This window comes from Rutidosis leptorrhynchoides, chromosome 4, assembly GCF_046630445.1.
Source record: "Rutidosis leptorrhynchoides isolate AG116_Rl617_1_P2 chromosome 4, CSIRO_AGI_Rlap_v1, whole genome shotgun sequence".
NCBI classification, from domain to species: Eukaryota; Viridiplantae; Streptophyta; class Magnoliopsida; order Asterales; family Asteraceae; genus Rutidosis; species Rutidosis leptorrhynchoides.
In genome coordinates, this window is record NC_092336.1 from 401,791,041 (window position 1) to 401,817,886 (window position 26,846).

The 26,846-nt window shown below is 33.3% G+C and overlaps 2 protein-coding genes across 2 annotated transcripts; one reads left to right on the top strand and one right to left on the bottom strand.

Moving 5' to 3' along the window:
* Window positions 1–2,587: 2,587 nt before the first annotated feature.
* LOC139844092 (5'-methylthioadenosine/S-adenosylhomocysteine nucleosidase-like) lies at window positions 2,588–5,366 on the top strand. Its single transcript, XM_071834307.1, has 8 exons — window positions 2,588–2,748; window positions 2,868–2,931; window positions 3,273–3,364; window positions 3,611–3,717; window positions 3,896–3,970; window positions 4,124–4,198; window positions 4,308–4,400; window positions 4,888–5,366. The coding sequence occupies exons 1-8, from the start codon at window positions 2,685–2,687 to the stop codon at window positions 5,083–5,085; spliced, it is 768 nt and encodes a 255-aa protein (XP_071690408.1). The 5' UTR covers window positions 2,588–2,684; the 3' UTR covers window positions 5,086–5,366.
* Window positions 5,367–6,253: 887 nt separating this feature from the next.
* On the bottom strand, window positions 6,254–12,082 carry LOC139844093 (tRNA dimethylallyltransferase 2). The gene is made up of 11 exons (XM_071834308.1): window positions 11,949–12,082; window positions 11,804–11,858; window positions 11,221–11,300; window positions 9,110–9,178; window positions 8,928–8,988; window positions 8,719–8,831; window positions 8,518–8,592; window positions 7,931–8,305; window positions 7,382–7,457; window positions 6,980–7,146; window positions 6,254–6,469 (listed from the first exon to the last, which is right to left on the bottom strand). Exons 1-11 carry the CDS (start codon window positions 12,069–12,071, stop codon window positions 6,350–6,352), a joined length of 1,314 nt encoding a protein of 437 aa, XP_071690409.1. The 5' UTR covers window positions 12,072–12,082; the 3' UTR covers window positions 6,254–6,349.
* Between the last annotated feature and the right edge of the window lie 14,764 nt (window positions 12,083–26,846).

A 26,846-nucleotide genomic window follows, 5' to 3' on the forward strand; every position in this document is an offset into this window, starting at 1 on the left:
TTGACGTTTTAAGCATGTTTATTCTCAGGTGATTATTAAGAGCTTCCGCTGTCGCATACTTAAATAAGGACGAGATTTGGAGCCCATGCTTGTATGATATTGTGTAAAAACTGCATTCAAGAAACTTATTTTGTTGTAACATATTTGTATAGTAAACCATTATGTAATGGTCGTGTGTAAACAGGATATTTTAGATTATCATTATTTGATAATCTACGTAAAGCTTTTTAAACCTTTATTGATGAAATAAAGGTTATGGTTTGTTTTAAAATGAATGCAGTCTTTGAAAAACGTCTCATATAGAGGTCAAAACCTCGCAACGAAATCAATTAATATGGAACGTTTTTAATCAATAAGAACGGGACATTTCACATGTAAGGTGTATCTACATAGAGAAAGAATGTTATATTGATTTAATCAGGGAAGAGGTCGACAAGAAGAATCAAATCAAGCGGAAGAATACAAATAAAAATATAGAAAGCAGATCGTGATATATATAAACTCGTACGATTTTTCTGTTTGATTTTCTTTTCTACATTCCAGTATCAATTATATAGAATGTAAATGTTATTAAACAACAATAAGATTCGATTTACATTTTGTTTTGTAGCTTAATTGAATCGACAGATAGTACAAATTTGAAACAGAACATGAAGAAAAATATCAACAAAAATAATTCTGTAAATCCATTCGTACGATTCCAAGTCTTTATCATCATATAAAATTTTAAATGTGATTGTGATGTATATCGGATTACGTATTATCAGTGTATATAGATATATAATTTTATTATAGCTGTATATGTATTGATTTATACATATAATCGTATTATATATATTTATGTATTTAGGTATGTTTATTTATTTATCTATTTATATATTTATTTATATAAATAAGTGAAATTTATATATGCATTTGTATATGTGTATATATATATATATATATATATATATATATATATATATATCTGTTTATATATTTGATTATTTATATATATATATATATATATATATATATATATATATATATATATATATATATATATATATATATATATATGTATAATTCATCAATTTTAATATTGACAATGTTATTAAAAAATATATTAATACTAATAATAAAAATAAAATTAGTAATAATACTATCGAAATATTAATAATTATATTAGTAATAATAATAATAAAATAAATAACAATAATAATAATATAACAAATTATAGAAATCAAATTTCATATTTGTATATCTAAAAAATAATAATATTAATAATACTGATATTAATATTAATGTTAATAAAAATGATAAAAGAAGTAATAATATTACTATAACAACTATATTTTAACTTGTAATTACATTTAATATATTAATATTACATTTTATCAATTATGTAATATTTAATAATTACATAGTATACATACATATCGAATATTTAATATTTTAATATATATATATATATATATATATATATATATATATATATATATATATATATATATATATATATATATATATATATATATATATATATATATATATATATATATATATTATTAGATAATATGTGTTTGCATTTTAATTATATTATAAATTATAATTACATATGCAATTAGGAAAATACAAATGTTTTATATAGATAGGTATCATATATATTTATTTAAAACATTATGTTATTTCAAGTTATCTTAAATCACATATTAGTCCTTTAATATATTTAATTTATTATATTATAATTATTTACATATATAATTATTTATATATACATTTCTGTTTACAATTCCTAATGTTCATGAATCGTCGAGAATAGTCACAGGGTAAATGATCATATTAAAACAATTCAAAATTTTGGAGACTCAACATTTCAGACTTTGCTTATCGTGTCGGAATCATAATAAGATAAAGTTTAAATTTGTTCGAAAATTTTCGGGTCGTCACAGGTTTTACCGCCCATACCCTCAGATTGAGCCCGGTTTTCTCCTGAGCAGCAGTTGGAAGTAGGTTATGCAACTGGAGAGAAATAAAAGCGTGGGTGGTTGAGTCCCTAGATGATCCCACATTACTGTTAAAAAAAATATGATAACTTTATCTAACACATTTTAGATAACGCTAGGGATGTAACTTCAATACTTAAAATTGATAAATCTATCACTTACGGTACAATTCATTAATTTTTTTTCGGCGAAAATAACTAAAACTTATATAGAAACGAGGTCGTTTTTCAAAGAAAAATGCCCTCAACAAGAATACAAAAGAAAAAGGAGAAATGAAAGCTCGCGTCTAAACGAGTCTCCTCTAACTATTCGGAAAAATCTTAAAACAAATTATGATCCAACATCCAACTAAACAATCTAAATAGAAATCAACAAGTAGAAAAAGGAAAACAAAGGAACACGAGACAAAGATCTCAACCTCTAGGTACCGCTATTTTCAACTTATCATTAACCGTTTCTTTTAAAGTGTTCTTTACCGATTCTCTATCTTGTAAGATAATATTGGGTAAAATTAATTAATGAAAAAAACATTTAGAGATATATTAAAATATTAAATTACGGCACGAAAGACTAGGTAGAGCCTTGTTTGAAGCGAAATGGCCACCGCCCGGTGCAGACTAATAGACTAGCGTTCAATCATCATCTCTCCAATAAATAAAATAAAAGGCGCAGCGAGGTGGAGGGGAAATTGAGGCAGCCATGGCTGCAGTTGGTATTGTTGAAGATGAAAAACGCCCAATTTCCACCCTTCTCATTTTCGCAGGTAATCACCTCATCTCATGCCCCTATATTTGTATTTATTTATTTATTATTATTACTCCGTATATATGGATATTATTGTGTGGTTTATATAATTTTGATTGAATGAAATGGTGACGTCAGCTATGGATTCAGAAGCACTTCCGATCATTCAACATTTCAAACTTTCACAAGATGATGGTTCTTTGTGAGTTACACTTTTTAACTTCACAGTTATTAGTCACTTCTTCAATACTTAAATCTCTATCTATCTTTTATATGTGTATGATTAAGTTACCTTTGCTGATAACTTTTAATTGATTTTTGGAAATTGTGTTTAACCTGGCCTGTATGTATCGTATTGGAGCTTTTCAAAGCTTAGACTTCTAGCATTGTTTGGCAAAAAATATATTTTAGTATCTTATTGAAAAATTAAACTCATATAAGCTTCAGCTTCCAGTCTAAAAAATTCTAGCTGGTTTTGGCAATAAGCTTCTTGTTTTAATGTCTAGCTTTTGAGGTTTATATATGTTTATTAAACTATTTCAGGTTTCCAATAGGTGTCCCTTGGATCAGATATGATGGTTATTACAAGGATCTGCATATAAATGTCATTTATCCAGGGAAGGATCGTGACTTAGGTTAGTGTTTCCTCTCTTGCAATCATATTGTTACGTAAATTTTTGGATATTGCATTCGTTTCATGTTGCTCTGAAAATCACATTGGGACATCAAAATTTTTGAAATTTAGTATCAACATACGACCCAAACAAAAACATGGTTTCCCATCTTTGAATGTTGGTTTTGGGTATTTAATTAACTGGTTTTTATTTTTATAACTATTTGCAAGTGTTCCATAATTAACCTGTTAGGCAATTTCTTTTTAGGGGTGAATAGTGTAGGTACTGTTCCTGCATCTCTTGTGACTTTTGCTTCTATTCAAGCTTTGAAGCCTGATCTTTTGATAAATGCTGGCACTGCTGGTGGATTTAAAGTATATATTCTATAATTATCGTCTCCTTTGCATTTTATTTCTGAAAATAATCCATTTTGTAGCTGTACGTAGTACTTTTATGTAAGTTAAATGTTTATTGCATCTGTAAATTTATCTCTTGTTTCTCGTTTATTATATTTTTGGAACTTATATTTTTTACTGATGTTGAGAATGGCAGGTGAGAGGAGCTTGTATATCAGATGTGTTCCTTGTATCAGATCTTGCATTTCACCATAGACGAAATCCAATTCCAGTAAGTAGTAGATGTGTTATAAATAAGTTTGTTAGTATAAGAACAGTGAAATCATTCATCTAGTACTGTTGTTAGTATTTGTTCATTTATCCTCTTAGTTTGATTGTTCACGTAGTACTGTTATATATGTTAATTTATTCTCTTAATTTGCAGGGTCCTGATAAATACTGTCTTGGTAGACGGCAGAGTTTTCCAACACCAAATCTTGTGAAGGAGCTTAATCTGAAGGTGGGTGTCTAAAAGTGTAAATCTGACTGAAATTGGAGTTTGACAATTGTCATTTTACATTTTCAGAAAAACCAAAAATAATTCATAAACTGTACATCTTATCTAACAGGTTTGCAAACTGTCAACTGGAGATTCATTAGATATGTGCCCACAAGATGAAATCTGCATTTTGGCCAATGATGCAACAATTGTTGACATGGAGGTACTTCAGTTTTATTGTGGCAATTTGTCGTTTGTAATTACATACGATAACTCTTTCATGTAGTTAGTTTTGTATTTCGACTTTGTTTGAACACCTATTGTTTAATCTTAAGATGCATATATATATATATATGCTTGATAATACCACATTCATTTTCAGCTTTCTTGAAATATAGAGGTATAGAGGTGGTAAGATGAGCAAGTCGGGTGGGTCGTATATCGGGTCAAAAAGCGCAAGTCCGTGTTAAGAAGACCTACAAACACTTTTTCGTCAATTGCTTATAAAGACTTAGTGCGTTTGTTAGGGATTACAAAACATGATTGTATTAGGATTAGGATGTTAACCCATTTGACCAAATCTCCCTGCTACTAAACTTTTTATTGAAACCCAAATAGTCACAATTAAACGGGTTATATGTTGGCACTCTATGGAAAATAATATCTTATGACTGGATTATTTTTCTAAATTGTTGTTTTTTGGGTTTCAGGGTGCAGCTTTGGCTTACGTGTCGAGTATCATGAGAGTCCCTGCAATATTTATAAAGGTTGTATCAAATTATGTCGATGGTGAAAAATCAATTCCTGAAGAATTTGCAGAAAATGTGCAAGCAACTGTTATGGTACTCGGTGAAGTAGTGGGCCAGGCTGTTGAATTCATCAATGGTAAATGCCTTTTTGAACTATGATATTTGCTTAATCAATCAAATTGGTTTATCATGATTTGTAATCTGTATTATTCAGAAGTTTTGTCTAAAGTTGTGTCCTTTTGGCAAAGAATGTGCTGTGTAACAATATCTTTTGTTAGTGGAAATTAAAACTATGTTACGTAGAATATAGAGTGAAGTAGGAGATGTGAAAATCCACGATACTATTGATTGTGACAGTTCAATCCTTTTCAATGGGCGTTAGAAACAGTAGAGCTGAACATGTTATATTCATTAAGTTTGTTAAAGAGAAAAATGTAGTTCCAGGTTTTTTGGACGGTCTGGGTTGCAATGTTGCATGACTATGAATTATTTATTTATTAATATCTGAATGATGGCATTTGAAGAATTGCAGATGGGTTGCATTAAAAATTATAGGGCAGATTCCATTAAAAGGTTACTTTTTTACCACAATTTTTCTATTTTATTTTAGGTAATCTATGTTTATTTTGACGTTTAAAAGATTGTTTTATCAAATGTTAATCAAAAAGAGGAGTATCGTTACTTTTGAGTAAGAACTCCGTAAAAAAAATTAACCACACTCCACTTTTTAAATAAATCATATGCGAGTTTGGTCATTGGCACTTACATGAGGATATGGAAGAATGATGATTCTTACAAACTGATATTTACTTAATTTGTTATGTTTTTACTTAATTTGTATATGTTCGTTATTCTTAGTTAAGTGTCGATTATTAGACTTGCATATATACAATTTATTTAAAACAAAAAGGAGTATCGTTAATTTTTTGACATAATTCTGACTTAAAAGTAACGATATTTCTCTTTTTAATTGACATTTGATAAAACAATCCTTTAAACGTCAAAATAAACATAGATTATTTATGATTTTAGTGGAATTTGCCCAAAATTATAGTGTAATTGCTTGTTGAGATAATTTCGAATAATGCATAAAGTTAGTTACCTCTTGCTTCAGGCTGTTAATTATGTTCTTCACATTCTAATTATGGGATCTGTGTAATATTCCAACAATATTATTACGATATTGCTTCAAGCTTTTAGTTATCATGCCTGGAAAGTGTTCTTGCCTACATCATTAGCTCGGGTAGTCCTCCTTATTCCTTTTAATGGCTCCTGTAGGACTGTAGTTATGTGTGAGAATTTCTAATAACAAAAAATCGGACACATGATTTTATATTGCGTGCATTCTATTCTAATGAACTGCCAAAATCAACACAACCTTTTCCTTAACAGATCCATAAACCTAGTCGTTTCACTCACTTTGTTACTCATCTAATACGGGGACTCCTGACTTCCTTAAGCGGCAAACTCTTTTGCGGTGACTCCTTCCCTGTCTATGTTGTTCCCACTCGTATGCCCCTCTAAGTACCTTATTCCCACATGGCTTCAAAATAAAATAAAAAGGCTGTTAATCATACATTGCAAACTATACGAGGTCGGTTGATATTTTACACAATGCGGTAATTTCAACCCATCTACGTATAAATGGCAGGGGATGGCTTATGATTTTACCTCTGAAGGGTCACGTAAAATAAAAATTCGTTAAAAAGAAAACATGTCAAATGGGTAGAATGAGTCAAGAATCATCTAATGTATAATTCCTTTGAAATAATACAAATCTGTTGGGATCAAACCCAACGTCTAATGTTTTGACTCAAGAAACTGTTTGTCCAAAATTACTTTAAAAAATCACATAAGTAATGTCTCCAGCATAATTAGAAAAATGATATTGTTTCATAACTAATCTATTTTTTAACACAACAATTTAGCAAATCTATGCATTAAAATTAGCATTTTGACATAATTTGACCCATTTAACCCGAAATAAATCCATTTGTAAGTAAAACGGTCAAAGTTACCACGCTCAATGTAAACACACTAGCATCAAACTAACCTTGCATACATGTTGTGTCCACAAGTCCCTTTCAATCAATGTCAAACTTTTGGTACCATTCGTTGGGTTTGAATCAGATACTGAATTTATATCCTTGTCAAAAAATGATTTGATTATCTGGATTGACGGTTCTACCACCTTTGCAGTCCATAGCTCATCACTAAAACCTGAAAATAATTTAAATTAAATATTATTGAGGTCAGTAAGTGTTCCTAGCTACAAGTCTAATACCATCATTCTCTTAAAATTGCAACAAGAGTTCGCGTTAAAATCCCACATTTGCGCAAAACTCATTGTTAAAAGTAGAGGTCCACAAGATTTTCTTAATTTGCCTTCAATTGAACTATATTGATAACTTGGACTGATAAACTTAAATTAGAGGAGTGGAACGAAAAGACATACCTGAGAGACATTCTGTTGCATCAACATAATGTATGTTCCAACCAAACAATGTCTGCAGCCGATTAATTCTTCTTTTCTAGAAAATAACACTATTAGAAGTTATGATAATAAATCATTGACAATATTATGAAAGGAGAAAAAGAATTAGTAAAGCATTTGAAAATGTGGTGTTCCGAGTAATAAAATGGAAAGTTCAGCCCATTTACTAATGAATGGGTAATGTAGGCAATTTTAATATCTTAAAAGTCAATTAAGTTATATTAAAATTAAAATAGTTTAATTAGAATGAGGAGCCAACTGGGTCCAAATCACCCTAAACGTACTTTTAGATATAGACAACCTACTACATCGCTATTGTAGAAGAATATATGTACAAATTATTATACTCATACGTTTTTCTGTAATAATACCTAGTACATAAATTTTTAAAGCATAAACACATAAAAAAAAAAAAACAATTAGCAAAAAGTATTTCGGGACAACCCAACATGCACCAAAAGTTGCCCATTTTACCTCCTACAAAATCGATAACTAAGGCTAATTAGTTACCTGGCGGCGAACAAGCCTTCTGGTATTCAATTTAACTTTGTCAATAGCATCTTGAAGAAGGCGTTTGTGTGGGTTCTCATCACACGAACTCAAAATTGTGTTCACATTTTCTTTTGACTTTTCAACGCATAAAATTTCCAACTCTTCGGAACGATAAACTTTTAAGAAATCCTCAAACTCCCTAACACCAATGGCTTGGCGTAAACCTCGAGTGTAATCCGCATCGGGGTTAAAAATATCATAAACTTCCAAAAGTAACCCTGAATCTACCATTTGATCAACCCTATGCTCCACATATTTGTCTATAACAGGTAAAGATGCATCAACACATATAAAACAACACTCGAATCTCAAACTATCAGTACTTCCCCAGTTCTGCTCAGCCACATGCAAGAATATACAACTCAGTAAAATGGGCAATTTTGACATATACTATATTTGGGTTGAGTTTTATCTCTAACGAATAAACATACTAGGGTCAAACGTTGCCAGATTGTTATTTTTAATCCAAAAAATCTATATGATCCTTAAATTCCATGAACTAAAGTTTTCTGAAAATGCATTTTAAATGGATAAGCAGTACCAACCTCCATAGTCTTTTCTTGAAGATATTTGCTAGGAAGAACACCAGATGAAGCGTATAAATGAAGGTAATTATTTATCTGCAGATGTGAATTGACAATTAATGTGTATTCCAGAATAGTGAATTTAAGGGTGAGAAATATCGCCCATGCAGGGGTCGGGAGCCAATAATATTATGACAGCTGTAAATAAACGGATCCATTTACCTTTCTATGGTCATTTGGATGAATTCTATTAGCTGCAACTGGATCAAGATGCTTTAGATTATCATAACTATAACTAAAGTTTTCTTGATCTTGAATATGCAGTTGTCCATCCCCTATTCACGAAAAAGGATAGTTCATCAATTTCATATACACACAAAAAATTAAAATTAAAAAAAAATAGTGCAAAATGATTTTACCAATGGTTTTACCTAAGAATCTTTCATCTGCATCTCCAACTGAATCATCCAAAAGAAATTGGCTCACAAGTGCCTGAAAAACGCAAATAAAGAAGAAATGAAACCACGCCTTACAATAATATACAAGAATGTGGAAAATGCAAGTAAAAAAAATCATGAATTGAATTCTTAAAACTAATAAATAAAAGCTTCACCTGAATATAGTAATTTGTGCCTCCAACAATTACTGGCAAATGATTCCTGGATGTTATTTCATGGATAAGCTGAAAGGAATTCAATAATCTTTTTATTAATCTAATTATATTTTATACATGTAACATCTGAGGATCTCAATATTTCAGTATACTGTCCAAAACAAGTCAGTAACCATGTTCCCCTCATCCAATATATGAATATTAATCAACTATCATAAAGAAACGTCAAAAGACTAGATGAAGAGCACAACGATGTAAGCCTGAACCATAAGCATCCTTTACACAGGGGTGTTCAGTTTTGGGTTTTAAAAATGATACTTTGATATGTCAAATCAAATGATCATGTTTAACAAAAAGGCTGCAGAAGATAAAATTCGAATGAGCTTAACTCACATAATTAACTCTCTAAATGTCAGGAGATGAAAAATTAAATTAAACTTTTACAAGTATAGTGAGACCTATATAATCAAATAATCATAATTAGCTTGTCACAACTACTTCAAACCTAATTATTTAACTCGTTACAAAAAATAGCGTATATCTGTCTGATTATGGATGTTTAATTATTGTGCAATTAAACAATCCAATATGGAAATAGTTTGAGGTAACGTGCTATATTACAGCAGCAGATGACCTTTTTTATTTCCCTATGGATGACACTATGATCCTACTCACGCTGGGTAATATAATTTCCTTGTTTTATTACAAGTTACAATGATCATGATCATTGCTTGTCGATTAGATGCACCAGAAAGAAATGTTATTGCTCTCATTGTTTTCATTTTCAAGGTTTCTTTAGGGAAGCAATCTTTTAATGCATTATACAACATGATAGTTTAACTTAATGTGAAATAATGTTTGAATATGGCCTTTAAATGTTGAAAACTCGGGGTTGGTTTGTTCCTTTCTGTTTTGGCACAAAACCTTATGTTTAGCTGTATCGTCGATAATCTCAAGCATTTGCCAGTGAAATCTCTTTTACGATTCAGGTCTGTTTCTGAATCTAGGTGTGCCCTAATTGACAGCCCTTACCATCATCAATCTTAATCTTCTTCTGAATCAATCGAAGTAAAAACTAAAAACACAAAATTTTTAATCTTTTTAGAGAATTTATGGCTATCGAATTTTTGTATATTAAGAGGGTGTCTTTGGGTGATGGAGCATATGTAGTGAAGCAATCATCGAAGAAGTTGGTTACGAACTTACAATGATAATGTTTGATCTTTGATGTGATGAGTGGTCTCCTAGGTGGCTATGTGTAAGACCAATAACCTTAACCTATTTGAATAATGGTAAAGAAGTTGTATTTGAAGTAGGCCATGAATCATTTGTACGATATGATCTTGAAAGTAGAAACTAAGACAATTGTATGAAAAAAATCCAAACGGATCATATGCAATTACATATGTCTTTCATTAGAGCCTTATATTTTCTTTGGGGGCAAAGACTTGAAATGAAGGTTGGTTGATGTGAAAGGAGCAAAGATTTGAAGTGAAGGTTGATGTGCTGCATTTTTAGATCAAATAATACCAACAGATCTTGGCAGTGTTTTTTGATCAAATACTAACAAATCTTGGCAGTGTTTTTTAATCATATAACACAAATTTTGGCAGTGTTTTTTGATTAACCGCCAACACATTTTGAGCAATAGCAATATAAAAAACAACAATGAGCCACAACTTAAAACCCATGGAAATTTCATGCAGGATTTAAAACCCATGGAAATTTGATTTTACCATTTTCATGGCGTCTCAATTTTATTTTTAATCTTTTTTTTATTAAGATTTTTTTCCTACTTATTGGCCGGAGGTCCACTCGGAAGCAATCTCTCTATCCGTTGAATAGAGAGAGGGATGATTTTCTCTACTTTTGAGAGTGTTTTCACTCTAGGTAGAGAAATGACTTGTCTTTATTCTCGGATAGGGAAATGATTGTCTACATCTCACCTCCCCCATACACCACTTATGTGGTATTGGGTTTCGTTGTCGTCGTTGTTGTTGTAATGAGCCACAACTTAACAATCGTCATTTCAAATCAATTATCAAACACATGCTTTATCAACTATCAGTAATGCATTATTATGTGTATATATATGAAGGAAAAAAACTCACCGGAATCGCATAGTCCCTAAAATCCTTAGCAGTAAACTCAACCATAGGACTAATTGTACCCAAAAGATGATGTGGCACTCCTACAAAGATAAACAATAAATCTCAAACATATTTTTTTTTGGTTCCCATTCAGGCCCGGCTTTCCAACTCGCTTTGCGAGCATACTAATCTCATATATATACAGCTGGTGATCAATTAAAAGCTATTTCCTAAGAAGTAAGAACCACTCAAATTTTCAAATTTGAACCATGTAAGTAGAAAAATTCATGAGTTCCATGCTTATTAACAATAACTAAAGTGTCTGTCAAAGTTTTGAATCATTATCCATTGTAAAATATCAAAGAAAGATACATTTCGCATTCCAAATTGTCATTTATCGAAAATTCCAAATTTTTATCAACTTCCACGATTTACAATCCTCTCAAAAACTATAATGCATATGCATAGTTAATGAATAATGTGATTTTAAAAATTTTAAACGCTTAATTTCATGTGAATGAAAAGGTTTCTAGGGTTGTACCAGTATAAGAGTTCTTAGTGGAACCATTCTATCAAGCGGTACTACAGTAAGAAAAAATCAAACCTTTTTGATCATGAACTGGAACTTTATTAGTGATAACATCCAATCCTTTGTACACCTAAGCAAAATTTCACAAAACAGTGTAATAAAATTTTGAAACTATACATACAGTAATGCATTTGTAAGTATAGATAGATGTGTACAAAACCTGCATTGAATCAGCGTTGATGATTTCGATAGGGAATTGGGAAGCAAGATCAATTGCAAGACGCGATTTACCGGAACCAGTTGCTCCCATTATCACAACTACTTTTGGTTTCGAATTTGACATATTTAGGGTTTTGTATTATTTCCGATTCGATTTTTGGTTCAGAGCTCCGTCAGGGTTTTTACTTGTCTAAAATCTGAAAAATAAAAACTTCAAAATACAAAGGGATGAAAGCTTTGAAGTGGATTGGATTAAAAGAAAAATGAAAATAAATTACAAAAAAAAAATATAATTGAATAATTTATAATTTATATGGTATATATATTATTTGACTAACGACAGTCCTTAGTCGTTAACACATTTACATTTACAATAAGTATAATATCCGACACTAGTGAACAGTAACGGGGGCATTTTGGTCATCTAACCCTCTTAAATGGATCACGTGCTACTTTATTTGTTGTTACCACTCCTGTAGTATCATTACCCACTAACAAACCAATCTATCCCCTCTAAAAGTAAAAAACCCCCAAATCTTTTACGTGGTCGATCGGGCCTTCATGCAGCCGTATTAGCCGACGCCACTACCACCGATGAATCCGTCATGATTTCCCATATTGTATCTTTTGACAATCGGACATAATAAAATTGACAAGTAATCGTCATATACGATAACCAATACATATTAACGACAACTCTTAGAGATGTTACTAACAAACTCCATATATATTTGTGTCGAGTTCGAATGAAATAAAGACTAAGATCTAAAGATCGAATGGTAAATACAAATCTACGTGCATAAATTGTACAATTTAAAAAGTTTCAATTTCAAATCATTACGTAAGCGCTTAGTACAACAGTTTAAAACACAGTAACGACAACTTTAAAAGATGTCGTTAACAACGAGTGTGTTTTAAAGACGTTTACAAATCAAAAGGCAAGTTAATTTGTGTATTAGTGATAACAAGTGATTAAAGCGTGTGAATATTACTATTCATAAATTTTGTCTATTAGTGTATATGGTAATAATAATTTGTTTTCAACAAATCAAAAAAGTTGCAAGTTAATTTGTGACTTTAATATGAGATAACTCGTAGTGTTATGAAATTATTTATCTTCATTATAATTGACAATAAATTTAATCTTTTACTCTCCTCCTGTAAGACCCGAATACAAATTGTACTTTTTATATATAAAAATAAAGGCTGGAATCTGTAAAAGTGGAAGTGCGCGGCGCGCATATCGAGCTGACAGCTCACTTCCACCTCTTTAGATATTTTAAAGGGGCAATTTGGTACTTTCACTTGAGGGACGAGTTTAAGGCCCCAAGATCAGTTTGGTGGATGTCATAACTTCATTTTCATCTACTTTATCACTCCCACATCAATTCTAGAGAGAGAGGAAGTTCTAGTGTGAGAAAGCTCAAGCAAAGGAGGAAGAAGCTCATTTCGGGTCGAAGCTCGAATTTTAAAGTTGTTCATCTAGTCCCTAGCTACATTTTGATTGTAGCGGTAAGTCTTAACCTTGATTTTCTTGTTTTAATTATTTAAGGGTTAGGGTTTGGGTTAGTGATGAACATAAAACCCATTTGTTAGTAATTTCGGTGTTATTTGAGTATGTGGTGACCCGAATGGGTGTGTAAACCTTGGAATGGGTCAAACGGGTCGTTGATGACCTAAGTTGTTAAATAAGTATGTTAACACACTAAACTTGTGATTATATGGGTATTAAGACCATAATTGGCTAGCGATAGGGTTTTGTCGAAGTTGACCCAATTTTAGGGTTAAGTGTGCAAATGGGTCGGAATTGCACCAAGGGTCAAAATGACGCTAGGTTGGTGAGTGAGTTGGTTGACCAACTTGATTGTGTGTTTGATTATGTGCCTAATGTAATAGGTACGTTACGTTGAAGGTTGCAAGTTCGGCTAACTTTCACAAAAGACTATAAGGTGAGTGGAGTAATTATACGTATGTGTATATGACGTATTTATTTGTGAATGTTATGGTATGAACCATCGAGCCGGTAGTGCCATAACATGTACGTGACGAGTGTCAAGTGTGAACCATCGAGCCGGTAGCACTATAAAATGAGGCGTGAACCATCGAGCTGGTAGCGCCGAAGTGTGAACCAAAGAGCCGGTAGCACTATAAAATCATGATGTGAACCATCGAGCCGGTAGCATCAAGTGTGAACCACCGAGCCGGTAGCACTATAAAACAAAGTGTGAACCACGAGCCGGTAGCACTATAAAAGAGTATGACTCAAATGCGTATGGTGTGAACCATCGAGCCGGTAGCACCATAGCGTTTATGGTTAACCATATGGGGGGTTTGTTGATTGTTTAGCATATTATATATTTATATTGTGTGGAATATATGCTAATGCGGTTTGTGATATTGAATAACTTGTTAGTATTACGAGTATGATGACATGCTAATTGAAATACAAGTTTGTATGCGGTATTGTGTAAGAGTTGCAAGTAAGTAGGTTATAGATGTATATGTGTAACTATTGCACTCACTAAGCTTTAGCTTACCCTCTCGTTGTTTACCTTTTTAGGCTCCGGCGTAGATAAGGGCAAAGGTATACGTTTGGATTAGAGATTTCACCTCTTTGGATTCGATAGTGGAGGCTTTTGCGTTTCGACTTAGGTTTTGGGTAGTTTAATCCCAAACACCATGCTCGTCTTTTGTTTGGCACTTAAACTCGTGGGTTGAAATTACTTTGGTGATTGTACGGGTCGTCGTGCCCTTTTGTAAACTCTAATCTTCGAAATATGTAAACTACTTTGGGTTGTGACCGAGTTTATGTTATGTGGTTTTGGGTTTGGAGGTTTTGGCCTTCTATGTGAAAATTTGGCAAACAGCCCGTTTTATGTAGTAACGCGCGTCGCGCATACTGGGGCGCGCCGCGCAAAATGGGGAGTGCAGGTGCCTGACCCAATGTTTTATTCCTGACCTGGTTTCATGCTTTAATGCGCGTCGCGCATGTCTGCGCGCGCCGCGCGCCTGGCCTGGCCAGTTTACTTATCTGTTTTTAAAAAAAAAAAAATATATGTGTCGAGTCTCGGTATTCGATGTTGGGTTGTTACAAGTGGTATCAGAGCATGGTCTAAGAGATTTAGGCGACTTGAGATAGGTGCCTAGACTTAGACTTTATTGTGTATGCGTTTTATGCGGGACTTGTAGGAGACGGGTCGGACCGGGTGTGGTTAGTGCCTAGGTTATGTGATCTAACCTCGTACTAATTGTTTTGTGTTGTGTCTTGAAATCATCAAGCAAGATAGACGTTGTACTAGCAATTTAATGCGACATGCTCGCGTAACAATGATTAGCTACCATTGTTACGGGTTCAAGTCGTGTCAAGCAAGCGATGTACGACGATTGTTGAGCAAGATGGAGCGGTGTGGTATATTTATGACTTATCCTTCATTTCGTTGTTTATCCTATTCCGTTTTGTAGAATGAAGATGAGAAATGGTCATGATACCGAAAATGGAGGCCCGAGCGAGGACTCCGAATTCACGGCCAAGGTCGAGGCCATCATTAAAAAGTAAAGAGCGGAATTCCTTGAGGATGTCCGAAAGGTTTTCCAAGAATCGGTTGATGGGCAAGTAACCGAGTTAATAAACGAGCGAATGAATGCCGCGATCGAAGAGGCATTAGAAGCTAGAAATATTCATCCTCGGGGCGAAGGGGGTGATGGTAATGGTGGATATGGGAGGCGATACTTCCATTACAAAAATTTCAAGGATGCTCAACCTCCTATGTTTAATGGAGTGAGAGATCCATTGAAAAGCACATGTTGGATCTCCGACGTTAAGGGGGCTTTCCGTACCGCGGAGTGTCCTCCCGGGAAGAAGACGAGATACCGTTCTAGTATGTTGCATGAAGAGGCTAAGTTGTGGTGGGACGATAAAATTAAGTTTTATGGGGAAGAGCAATGCATGAGCTTGACATGGGAAGAGTTTAAAAAAGAATTTTCAAAGAATACCGAACTCCTTCCTGTAGTGACCCGAACTTTTCCATGTTTATATATATTAATTGAGATTGATATTTACATGATTAAATGTTTCCAACATGTTAAGCAATCAAACTTGTTAAGACTTGATTAATTGAAATATGTTTCATATAGACAATTGACCACCCAAGTTGACCGGTGATTCACGAACGTTAAAACTTGTAAAAACTATATGATGACATATATATGGATATATATATAGTTAACATAATACTATGATAAGTAAACATATCATTAATTATATTAACAATGAACTACATATGTAAAAACAAGACTACTAACTTAATGATTTTTAAACTAGACATATATTTAACGATTATCGTTGTAAAGACATTTAATGTATATATATCATATTAAGAGATATTCATACATGATAATATCATGATAATATAATAATTTAAAATCTCATTTGATATTATAAACATTGGGTTAACAACATTTAACAAGATCGTTAACCTAAAGGTTTCAAAACAACACTTACATGTAACGACTAACGATGACTTAACGACTCAGTTAAAATGTATATACATGTAGTGTTTTAATATGTATTTATACACTTTTGAAAGAATTCAATACACTTATCAAAATACTTCTACTTAACAAAAATGCTTACAATTACATCCTCGTTCAGTTTCATCAACAATTCTACTCGTATGCACCCGTACTCGTACAATACACAGCTTTTAGATGTATGTACTATTGGTATATACACTCCAATGATCAGCTCTTAGCAGCCCATGTGAATCACCTAACACATGTGGGAACCATCATTTGGCAACTAGCATGAAATATCTCATAAAATTACAAAAATATGAGTAATCATTCATGACTTATTTACATGAAAACAAAATTACATATCCTTTATATCTAATCCATACACCAACGACTAAAAACACCTACAAACACTTTCATTCTTCAATTTTCTTCATCTAATTGATCTCTCTCAAGTTCTATCTTCAAGTTCTAAGTGTTCTTCATAAATTCTACAAGTTCTAGTTACATAAAATCAAGAATACTTTCAAGTTTGCTAGCTCACTTCCAATCTTGTAAGGTGATCATCCAACCTCAAGAAATCTTTGTTTCTTACAGTAGGTTATCATTCTAATACAAGGTAATAATCATATTCAAACTTTGGTTCAATTTCTATAACTATAACAATCTTATTTCAATTGATGATCTTACTTGAACTTGTTTTCGTGTCATGATTCTGCTTCAAGAACTTCGAGCCATCCAAGGATCCGTTGAAGCTAGATCCATTTTTCTATTTTCTAGTAGGTTTATCCAAGGAACTTAAGGTAGTAATGATGTTCATAACATCATTCGATTCATACATATAAAGCTATCTTATTCGAAGGTTTAAACTTGTAATCACTAGAACATAGTTTAGTTAATTCTAAACTTGTTCGCAAACAAAAGTTAATCCTTCTAACTTGACTTTTAAAATCAACTAAACACATGTTCTATATCTATATGATATGCTAACTTAATGATTTAAAACCTGGAAACACGAAAAACACCGTAAAACCGGATTTACGCCGTCGTAGTAACACCGTGGGCTGTTTTGGGTTAGTTAATTAAAAACTATGATAAACTTTGATTTGAAAGTTGTTATTCTTAGAAAATGATTTTTATTATGAACATGAAACTATATCCAAAAATTATGGTTAAACTCAAAGTGGAAGTATGTTTTCTAAAATGGTCATCTAGACGTCGTTCTTTCGACTGAATTGACTACCTTTACAAAAACGACTTGTAACTTATTTTTCTGACTATAAACCTATACTTTTTCTATTTAGATTCATAAAATAGAGTTCAATATGAAACCATAACAATTTGATTCACTCAAAACGGATTTAAAATGAAGAAGTTATGGGTAAAACAAGATTGGATAATTTTTCTCATTTTAGCTACGTGAAAATTGGTAACAAATCTATTCCAACCATAACTTAATCAACTTGTATTGTATATTATGTAATCTTGAGATACCATAGACATGTATACAATGTTTCAACCAATCATGTCGACACATCTATATATATTTCGGAACAACCATAGACACTCTATATGTGAATGTTGGAGTTAGCTATACAGGGTTGAGGTTGATTCCAAAATATATATAGTTTGAGTTGTGATCAATACTGAGATACGTATACACTGGGTCGTGGATTGATTCAAGATAATATTTATCAATTTATTTCTGTACATCTAACTGTGGACAACTAGTTGTAGGTTACTAACGAGGACAGCTGACTTAATAAACTTAAAACATCAAAATATATTAAAAGTGTTGTAAATATATTTTGAACATACTTTGATATATATGTATATATTGTTATAGGTTCGTGAATCAACCAGTGGCCAAGTCTTACTTCTCGACGAAGTAAAAATATGTGAAAGTGAGTTATAGTCCCACTTTTAAAATCTAATATTTTTGGGATGAGAATACATGCAGGTTTTATAAATGATTTACAAAATAGACACAAGTACGTGAAACTACATTCTATGGTTGAATTATCGAAATCGAATATGCCCCTTTTTATTAAGTCTGGTAATCTAAGAATTAGGGAACAGACACCCTAATTGACGCGAATCCTAAAGATAGATCTATTGGGCCTAACAAACCCCATCCAAAGTACCGGATGCTTTAGTACTTCGAAATTTATATCATATCCGAAGGGTGTCCCGGAATGATGGGGATATTCTTATATATGCATCTTGTTAATGTCGGTTACCAGGTGTTCACCATATGAATGATTTTTATCTCTATGTATGGGATGTGTATTGAAATATGAAATCTTGTGGTCTATTGTTACGATTTGATATATATAGGTTAAACCTATAACTCACCAACATTTTTATTGACGTTTTGAGCATGTTTATTCTCAGGTGATTATTAAGAGCTTCCGCTGTCGCATACTTAAATAAGGACGAGATTTGGAGTCCATGCTTGTATGATATTGTGTAAAAACTGCATTCAAGAAACTTATTTTGTTGTAACATATTTGTATTGTAAACCATTATGTAATGGTCGTGTGTAAACAGGATATTTTAGATTATCATTATTTGATAATCTACGTAAAGCTTTTTAAACCTTTATTGATGAAATAAAGGTTATGGTTTGATTTAAAATGAATGCAGTCTTTGAAAAACGTCTCATATAGAGGTCAAAACCTGGCAACGAAATCAATTAATATGGAACGTTTTTAATCAATAAGAACGGGACATTTCAGTTGGTATCCGAGCGTTGGTCTTAGAGAACCAGAAAATTTTGCATTAGTGTGTCTTATCGAGTTTGTTAGGATGTATTAGTGAGTCTGGACTTCGACCGTGTTTACTTGAAAAATGATTGCTTAACAAATTTTGTTGGAAACTATATATTTTTAACATGTGAATATTATGTGATATATTAATCTCTTAACGCGTTTGATATTATGTGATAGATGTCTACCTCTAGAACATGTCCCATTGACTCACCTAATAATAATGAAGAGTCAAATGTAAATTGAAATGATTCATGGACTGATTCACAAGTTCCCGAAGAGGAACCGGAAGAAGAATCGGAACCGGAAGAAGAATCGGAACTGGATGAAGAAATAGAACCGGTGGGGGAAATAATAAAACGGTTAAGTAAAAGAAAATCCTTAACCAACCGACCAAGGTTAATTATGGTCAATGGTGTTTCCGCCAAGGAAGCAAAATATTGGGAGGATTACCAATTCTCCGATGAATCGGATTCCGACGAGAATTCTGATGATGTTATAGAAATTACCCCAACTAAATTTAAAAAGGCAAAAGAAAATAATAAGGGAAAGGGCATAAAAATAGAGAAATCTAATTCCAACCTCGATGAACTTTATATGTATCGTCAACCCCAGAAGCCCTTAAGTTGTAACAATGACCCGGGAACCTCTAAACCACCAGGTTTTTCTAAACCGTTGTGGAAAACGACAGCTCGTATTAGGGGAACATCATATATCCCTAGAAAATTGGCAAAACGAACCAAAACCGAAGAAGAAGAAACGAGCGAGTCGGAATAAGATAGTTGTATTCGTGTGGTGTAATATATGTAATATAGTGTGCGTATGCTTTATGACATATGTAAAAATTGCTTGTATTAATAAGTATTTTTTTTATGAATCTAACTCTTGTCTATTTTACAGTATAAAAACACAAAATGGATAGACAACCCAATATTTTAAGAGACCTACCCGGAGACATGATTGATGAAATCTTGTCTAGAGTCGGTCAGAATTCCTCGGTACAACTATTTAAGGCGAGATCAGTTTGTAAGACATTCGAAGAACGTTCCAAGAATGCCTTGGTTTATAAAAGGCTTTCGTTCGAAAGATGGGGGATATCACATTGGGAAATCCATAAGTTACGATGTGTTTACTTTGACGCATATATTGCGGGGAACCCAAATGCTATTTTACGCAATGGGTTAAGAAATTATTTTGACTCAATATATCCGAATATTGGACTTCGTGATTTAGAAAAAGCGGCTAACATGCAACATAAAGAAGCATGTTATGCTTACGGATTAGTAATGTTCGCTTCTCACCAAAGTGAGAACAAGAACATTGGGCTACAACTATTAAACAAAACGTTCCCACAAGTGACGGAGTCGGTAATTGGGGTAAGAAATGAGGTTTTTAGATTGTTACGGGACTGTTGGACATTACGTAACCCTCGTCCCTTTGACGACGTTACAACACGCTGTCTTATCAAGGGCAATAACGGTTATGTTCCACAAGACCAAGGATGGGAAGTAATCCTAGTAAAACCAGAATGCATGACTTGTTTCTGGACGTATGAATTACGTGTCTTTATTGCCTTTGCTGAACGACTTGTGTACTAGCTAGAATTATCTTCACAACTATCTTGTATCAAAGTTATTGTGTGCTATATTTCATGCTTTATGTAAAATAAGCGGTATTGTAAGTTTGTAAAATATTGTATAAAAGTTTGAACGCGAAATATTATTATAATCAGTTTTTCATATAGAATTGTAGTAGTTGAATTGTATATTAGCTACTAAGTATGAACTTAACGGGTAGGTACTACCCGAATTTAAACTTATAAAACGCTAATATGAAGAAAAAGCTTTTATAAATGAGTTCATATTATGCTACGAAATACTATTAACTACTCTTAATATTCTGTATGATTAACTTGTTCCATTTGACTATTTTGAAGGAAATGGCACCGACTACTCGACACACCGTGAATATGAATGAAGAGGAATTTCGTACTTTTCTAGCTTCAAACATAGCCGCAGTACAGGCTGCGTTACATACCAACAATAACATTGGATCTAGCAGTACAGGAAATCGTGTCGGATGCACCTACAAAGAATTCACTGCCTGCAAACCTTTGAAATTTGATGGAACCAAAGGACCGATCGGATTGAAACGGTGGACCGAGAAGGTCGAATCGGTGTTTGCCATAAGTAAGTGTACTGAAGAGGACAAAGTGAAGTACGCTACGCATACCTTCATAGGTTCTGCGTTAACATGGTGGAATACCTATCTAGAGCAAGTGGGACAAGATGATGCGTACGCACTACCGTGGTCAGCATTCAAGCACTTGATGAACGAGAAGTACCGTCCCAGAACCGAGGTCAATAAGCTCAAGACAGAACTTAGAGGGTTACGAACCCAAGGATTTGATATTACCACATACGAAAGACGATTCACAGAATTGTGCCTATTGTGTCCGAGAGCGTTCGAAGATGAGGAAGAGAAGATCGATGCATTTGTGAAAGGATTACCGGAAAGAATCCAAGAAGATATAAGTTCACACGAGCCCGCCTCCATACAACAGGCATGTAGAATGGCTCACAAACTAGTGAACCAGATTGAAGAAAGAATTAAAGAACAGACTGCTGAAGAGGCCAATGTGAAGCAAGTTAAAAGAAAGTGAGAGGAAAACGGTGATAAGAATCACCAATACAACAACAACAGCAATTACAACAATAATCGCAACAATTATCCCAACAATCGCAACATCAATCGCAACTACAACAAACGGCCCAACAACAACAACAACAACTACAACAATCATCCCAACAACAATAATAACCGCAACAACAACAACAACAATCAGAAGCAGCTATGCCAAAGGTGTGAAAAGTATCACTTGGGGTTCTGCACCAAATTTTGCAACAAGTGTAAAAGAAATGATCATAGCGCGGCGAAGTGTGAGGTCTACGGACCAGGGGTTAATAGAACGAAAGGAACAAATGGTTTCGGAACGAGTAATGGCGGAGCAAGTAGTGTCGGAGCAAGTTATGCCAATGTAGTTTGTTATAAATGTGGAAAACCGGGCCACATTATTAGAAATTGCCCGAACCAGGAGAACACGAATGGACAAGGCCGCAGAAGAGTTTTCAATATTAATGCGGCAGAGGCACAGGAAGACCCGGAGCTTGTTACGGGTACGTTTCTTATTGACAATAAATCTGCTTACGTTTTATTTGATTCGGGTGCGGATAGAAGCTATATGAGTAGAGATTTTTGTGCTAAATTAAGTTGTCTATTGACACCTTTGGATAGTAAATTTTTACTCGAATTAGCAAATGGTAAATTAATTTCAGCAGATAATATATGTCGGAATCAAGAAATTAAACTGGTTAGCGAAACATTTAAGATTGATTTGATACCAGTAGAGTTAGGGAGTTTTGATGTGATAATCGGTATGGACTGGTTGAAATAAGTGAAAGCAGAGATCGTTTGTTACAAAAATGCAATTCGCATTATACGAGAAAAAGGAAAACCCTTAATGGTGTACGGAGAAAAGGGCAACACGAAGCTACATCTTATTAGTAATTTGAAGGCACAAAAACTAATAAGAAAAGGTTGCTATGCTGTTCTAGCACACGTCGAGGAAGTACAAACTGAAGAAAAGAGCATCAATGATGTTCCCATTGCAAAAGAATTTCCCGATGTATTTTCGAAAGAATTACCGGGATTACCCCCACATCGATCCGTTGAATTTCAAATAGATCTTGTACCAGGAGCTGCACCAATAGCTCGTGCTCCTTACAGACTCGCACCCAGCGAGATGAAAGAACTGCAAAGCCAATTACAAGAACTTTTAGAGCGTGGTTTCATTCGACCAAGAACATCACCGTGGGGAGCTCCTGTTTTGTTTGTCAAGAAGAAAGATGGTACATTCAGGTTGTGTATCGACTACCGAGAGTTAAGCAAACTTACCATCAAGAACCGCTACCCACTACCGAGAATCGACAACTTATTTGATCAACTACAAGGCTCGTCTGTTTATTCAAAGATTGACTTACGTTCCGGGTATCATCAAATGCGGGTGGAAGAAGATGATATTCCAAAGACTGCTTTCAGGACACGTTACGGTCATTACGAGTTTATGGTCATGCCGTTTGGTTTAACTAATGCACCAGCTGTGTTCATGGACCTTATGAACTGAGTGTGTGGACCATACCTTGACAAGTTTGTCATTGTTTTCATTGATGACATACTTATTTACTCAAAGAATGACCAAGAACACGGTGAACATTTGAGAAAGGTGTTAGAAGTATTGAGGAAGAAAGAATTGTACGCTAAGTTTTCAAAGTGTACATTTTGGTTGGAAGAAGTTCAATTCCTCGATCACATAGTGAACAAAGAAGGTATTAAGGTGGATCCGGCAAAGATAGAAACTGTTGAAAAGTAGGAAACCCCGAAACACATACGCCAGTTTTTAGGACTAGCTGGTTACTACAGACGGTTCATCCAAGACTTTTCCAGAATAGCAAAACCCTTGACTGCATTAACGCATAAAGGGAAGAAATTTGAATGGAATGATGAACAAGAGAAAGCGTTTCAGTTATTGAAGAAAAAGCTAACTACGGCACCTATATTATCACTGCCTGAAGGGAATGATGATTTTGTGATTTATTGTGACGCATCAAAGCAAGGTCTCGGTTGTGTATTAATGCAATGAACGAAGGTGATTGCTTATGCGTCTAGACAATTGAAGATTCACGAACAAAATTATATGACGCATGATTTGGAATTAGGAGCGGTTGTTTTTGCATTAAAGACTTGGAGGCACTACTTATATGGGGTCAAAAGTATTATATATACCGACCACAAAAGTCTTCAACACATATTTAATCATAAACAACTGAATATGAGGCAGCGTAGGTGGATTGAATTATTGAATGATTACGACTTTGAGATTCGTTACCACCCGGGGAAGGCAAATGTGGTAGCCGATGCCTTGAGCAGGAAGGACGGAGTGAAATGTCCCGTTCTTATTGATTAAAAACGTTCCATATTAATTGATTTCGTTGCGAGGTTTTGACCTCTATATGAGACGTTTTTCAAAGACTGCATTCATTTTTAAAACAAACCATAACCTTTATTTCATCAATAAAGGTTTAAAAAGCTTTAAGTAGATTATCAAATAATGATAATCTAAAATATCCTGTTTACACACGACCATTACATAATGGTTTACAATACAAATATGTTACAACAAAATAAGTTTCTTGAATGCAGTTTTTACACAATATCATACAAGCATGGACTCCAAATCTCGTCCTTATTTAAGTATGCGACAGCGGAAGCTCTTAATAATCACCTGAGAATAAACATGCTTAAAACGTCAACAAAAATGTTGGTGAGTTATAGGTTTAACCTATATATATCAAATCATAATAATAGACCACAAGATTTCATATTTCAATACACATCCCATACATAGAGATAAAAATCATTCATATGGTGAACACCTGGTAACCGACATTAACAAGATGCATATATAAGAATATCCCCATCATTCCGGGACACCCTTCGGATATGATATAAATTTCGAAGTACTAAAGCATCCGGTACTTTGGATGGGGTTTGTTAGGCCCAATAGATCTATCTTTAGGATTCGCGTCAATTAGGGTGTCTGTTCCCTAATTCTTAGATTACCAGACTTAATAAAAAGGGGCATATTCGATTTCGATAATTCAACCATAGAATGTAGTTTCACGTACTTGTGTCTATTTTGTAAATCATTTATAAAACCTGCATGTATTCTCATCCCAAAAATATTAGATTTTAAAAGTGGGACTATAACTCACTTTCACAGATTTTTACTTCGTCGGGAAGTAAGACTTGGCCACTGGTTGATTCACGAACCTATAACAATATATACATATATATCAAAGTATGTTCAAAATATATTTACAACACTTTTAATATATTTTGATGTTTTAAGTTTATTAAGTCAGCTGTCCTCGTTAGTAACCTACAACTAGTTGTCCACAGTTAGATGTACAGAAATAAATCGATAAATATTATCTTGAATCAATCCACGACCCAGTGTATACGTATCTCAGTATTGATCACAACTCAAACTATATATATTTTGGAATCAACCTCAACCCTGTATAGCTAACTCCAACATTCACATATAGAGTGTCTATGGTTGTTCCGAAATATATATAGATGTGTCGACATGATAGGTCGAAACATTGTATACGTGTCTATGGTATCTCAAGATTACATAATATACAATACAAGTTGATTAAGTTATGGTTGGAATAGATTTGTTACAAATTTTCACGTAGCTAAAATGAGAAAAATTATCCAATCTTGTTTTACCCATAACTTCTTCATTTTAAATCCGTTTTGAGTGAATCAAATTGCTATGGTTTCATATTGAACTCTATTTTATGAATCTAAACAGAAAAAGTATAGGTTTATAGTCGGAAAAATAAGTTACAAGTCGTTCTTGTAAAGGTAGTCATTTCAGTCGAAAGAACGACGTCTAGATGACCATTTTAGAAAACATACTTCCACTTTGAGTTTAACCATAATTTTTGGATATAGTTTCATGTTCATAATAAAAATCATTTTCTCAGAATAACAACTTTTAAATCAAAGTTTATCATAGTTTTTAATTAACTAACCCAAAACAGCCCGCGGTGTTACTACGACGGCGTAAATCCGGTTTTACGGTGTTTTTCGTGTTTCCAGGTTTTAAATCATTAAGTTAGCATATCATATAGATATAGAACATGTGTTTAGTTGATTTTAAAAGTCAAGTTAGAAGGATTAACTTTTGTTTGCGAACAAGTTTAGAATTAACTAAACTATGTTCTAGTGATTACAAGTTTAAACCTTCGAATAAGATAGCTTTATATGTATGAATCGAATGATGTTATGAACATCATTACTACCTTAAGTTCCTTGGATGAACCTACTGGAAAAGAGAAAAATGGATCTAGCTTCAATGGATCCTTGGATGGCTCAAAGTTCTTGAAGCAAAATCATGACACGAAAACAAGTTCAAGTAAGATCATCACTTGAAATAAGATTGTTATAGTTATAGAAATTGAACCAAAGTTTGAATATGATTATTACCTTGTATTAGAATGATAACCTACTGTAAGAAACAAAGATTTCTTGAGGTTGGATGATCACCTTACAAGATTGGAAGTGAGCTAGCAAACTTGAAAGTATTCTTGATTTTATGAAACTAGAACTTTTGGAATTTATGAAGAACACTTAGAACTTGAAGATAGAACTTGAGAGAGTTCAATTAGATGAAGAAAATTGAAGAATGAAAGTGTTTGTAGGTGTTTTTGGTCGTTGGTGTATGGATTAGATATAAAGGATATGTAATTTTGTTTTCATGTAAATAAGTCATGAATGATTACTCATATTTTTGTAATTTTATGAGATATTTCATGCTAGTTGCCAAATGATGGTTCCCACATGTGTTAGGTGACTCACATGGGCTGCTAAGAGCTGATCATTGGAGTGTATATACCAATAGTACATACATCTAAAAGCTGTGTATTGTACGAGTACGAATACGGGTGCATACGAGTAGAATTGTTGATGAAACTGAACGAGGATGTAAT

Coding starts and splice junctions, on each gene's coding strand:
- LOC139844092 (XM_071834307.1), top strand. CDS start 2,685: ATGGCTGCAGTTGGTATTGTTGAAGATGAAAAACGCCCAATTTCCACC. Junction 4,199..4,307: donor TGAAGGAGCTTAATCTGAAG/GTGGGTGTCTAA, acceptor CTTATCTAACAG/GTTTGCAAACTGTCAACTGG. Junction 4,401..4,887: donor CAACAATTGTTGACATGGAG/GTACTTCAGTTT, acceptor TTTGGGTTTCAG/GGTGCAGCTTTGGCTTACGT.
- LOC139844093 (XM_071834308.1), bottom strand. CDS start 12,071: ATGTCAAATTCGAAACCAAAAGTAGTTGTGATAATGGGAGCAACTGGT. Junction 9,179..11,220: donor TTAGGGACTATGCGATTCCG/GTGAGTTTTTTT, acceptor AATTCCTTTCAG/CTTATCCATGAAATAACATC. Junction 8,989..9,109: donor GCACAAATTACTATATTCAG/GTGAAGCTTTTA, acceptor TGCGTTTTTCAG/GCACTTGTGAGCCAATTTCT.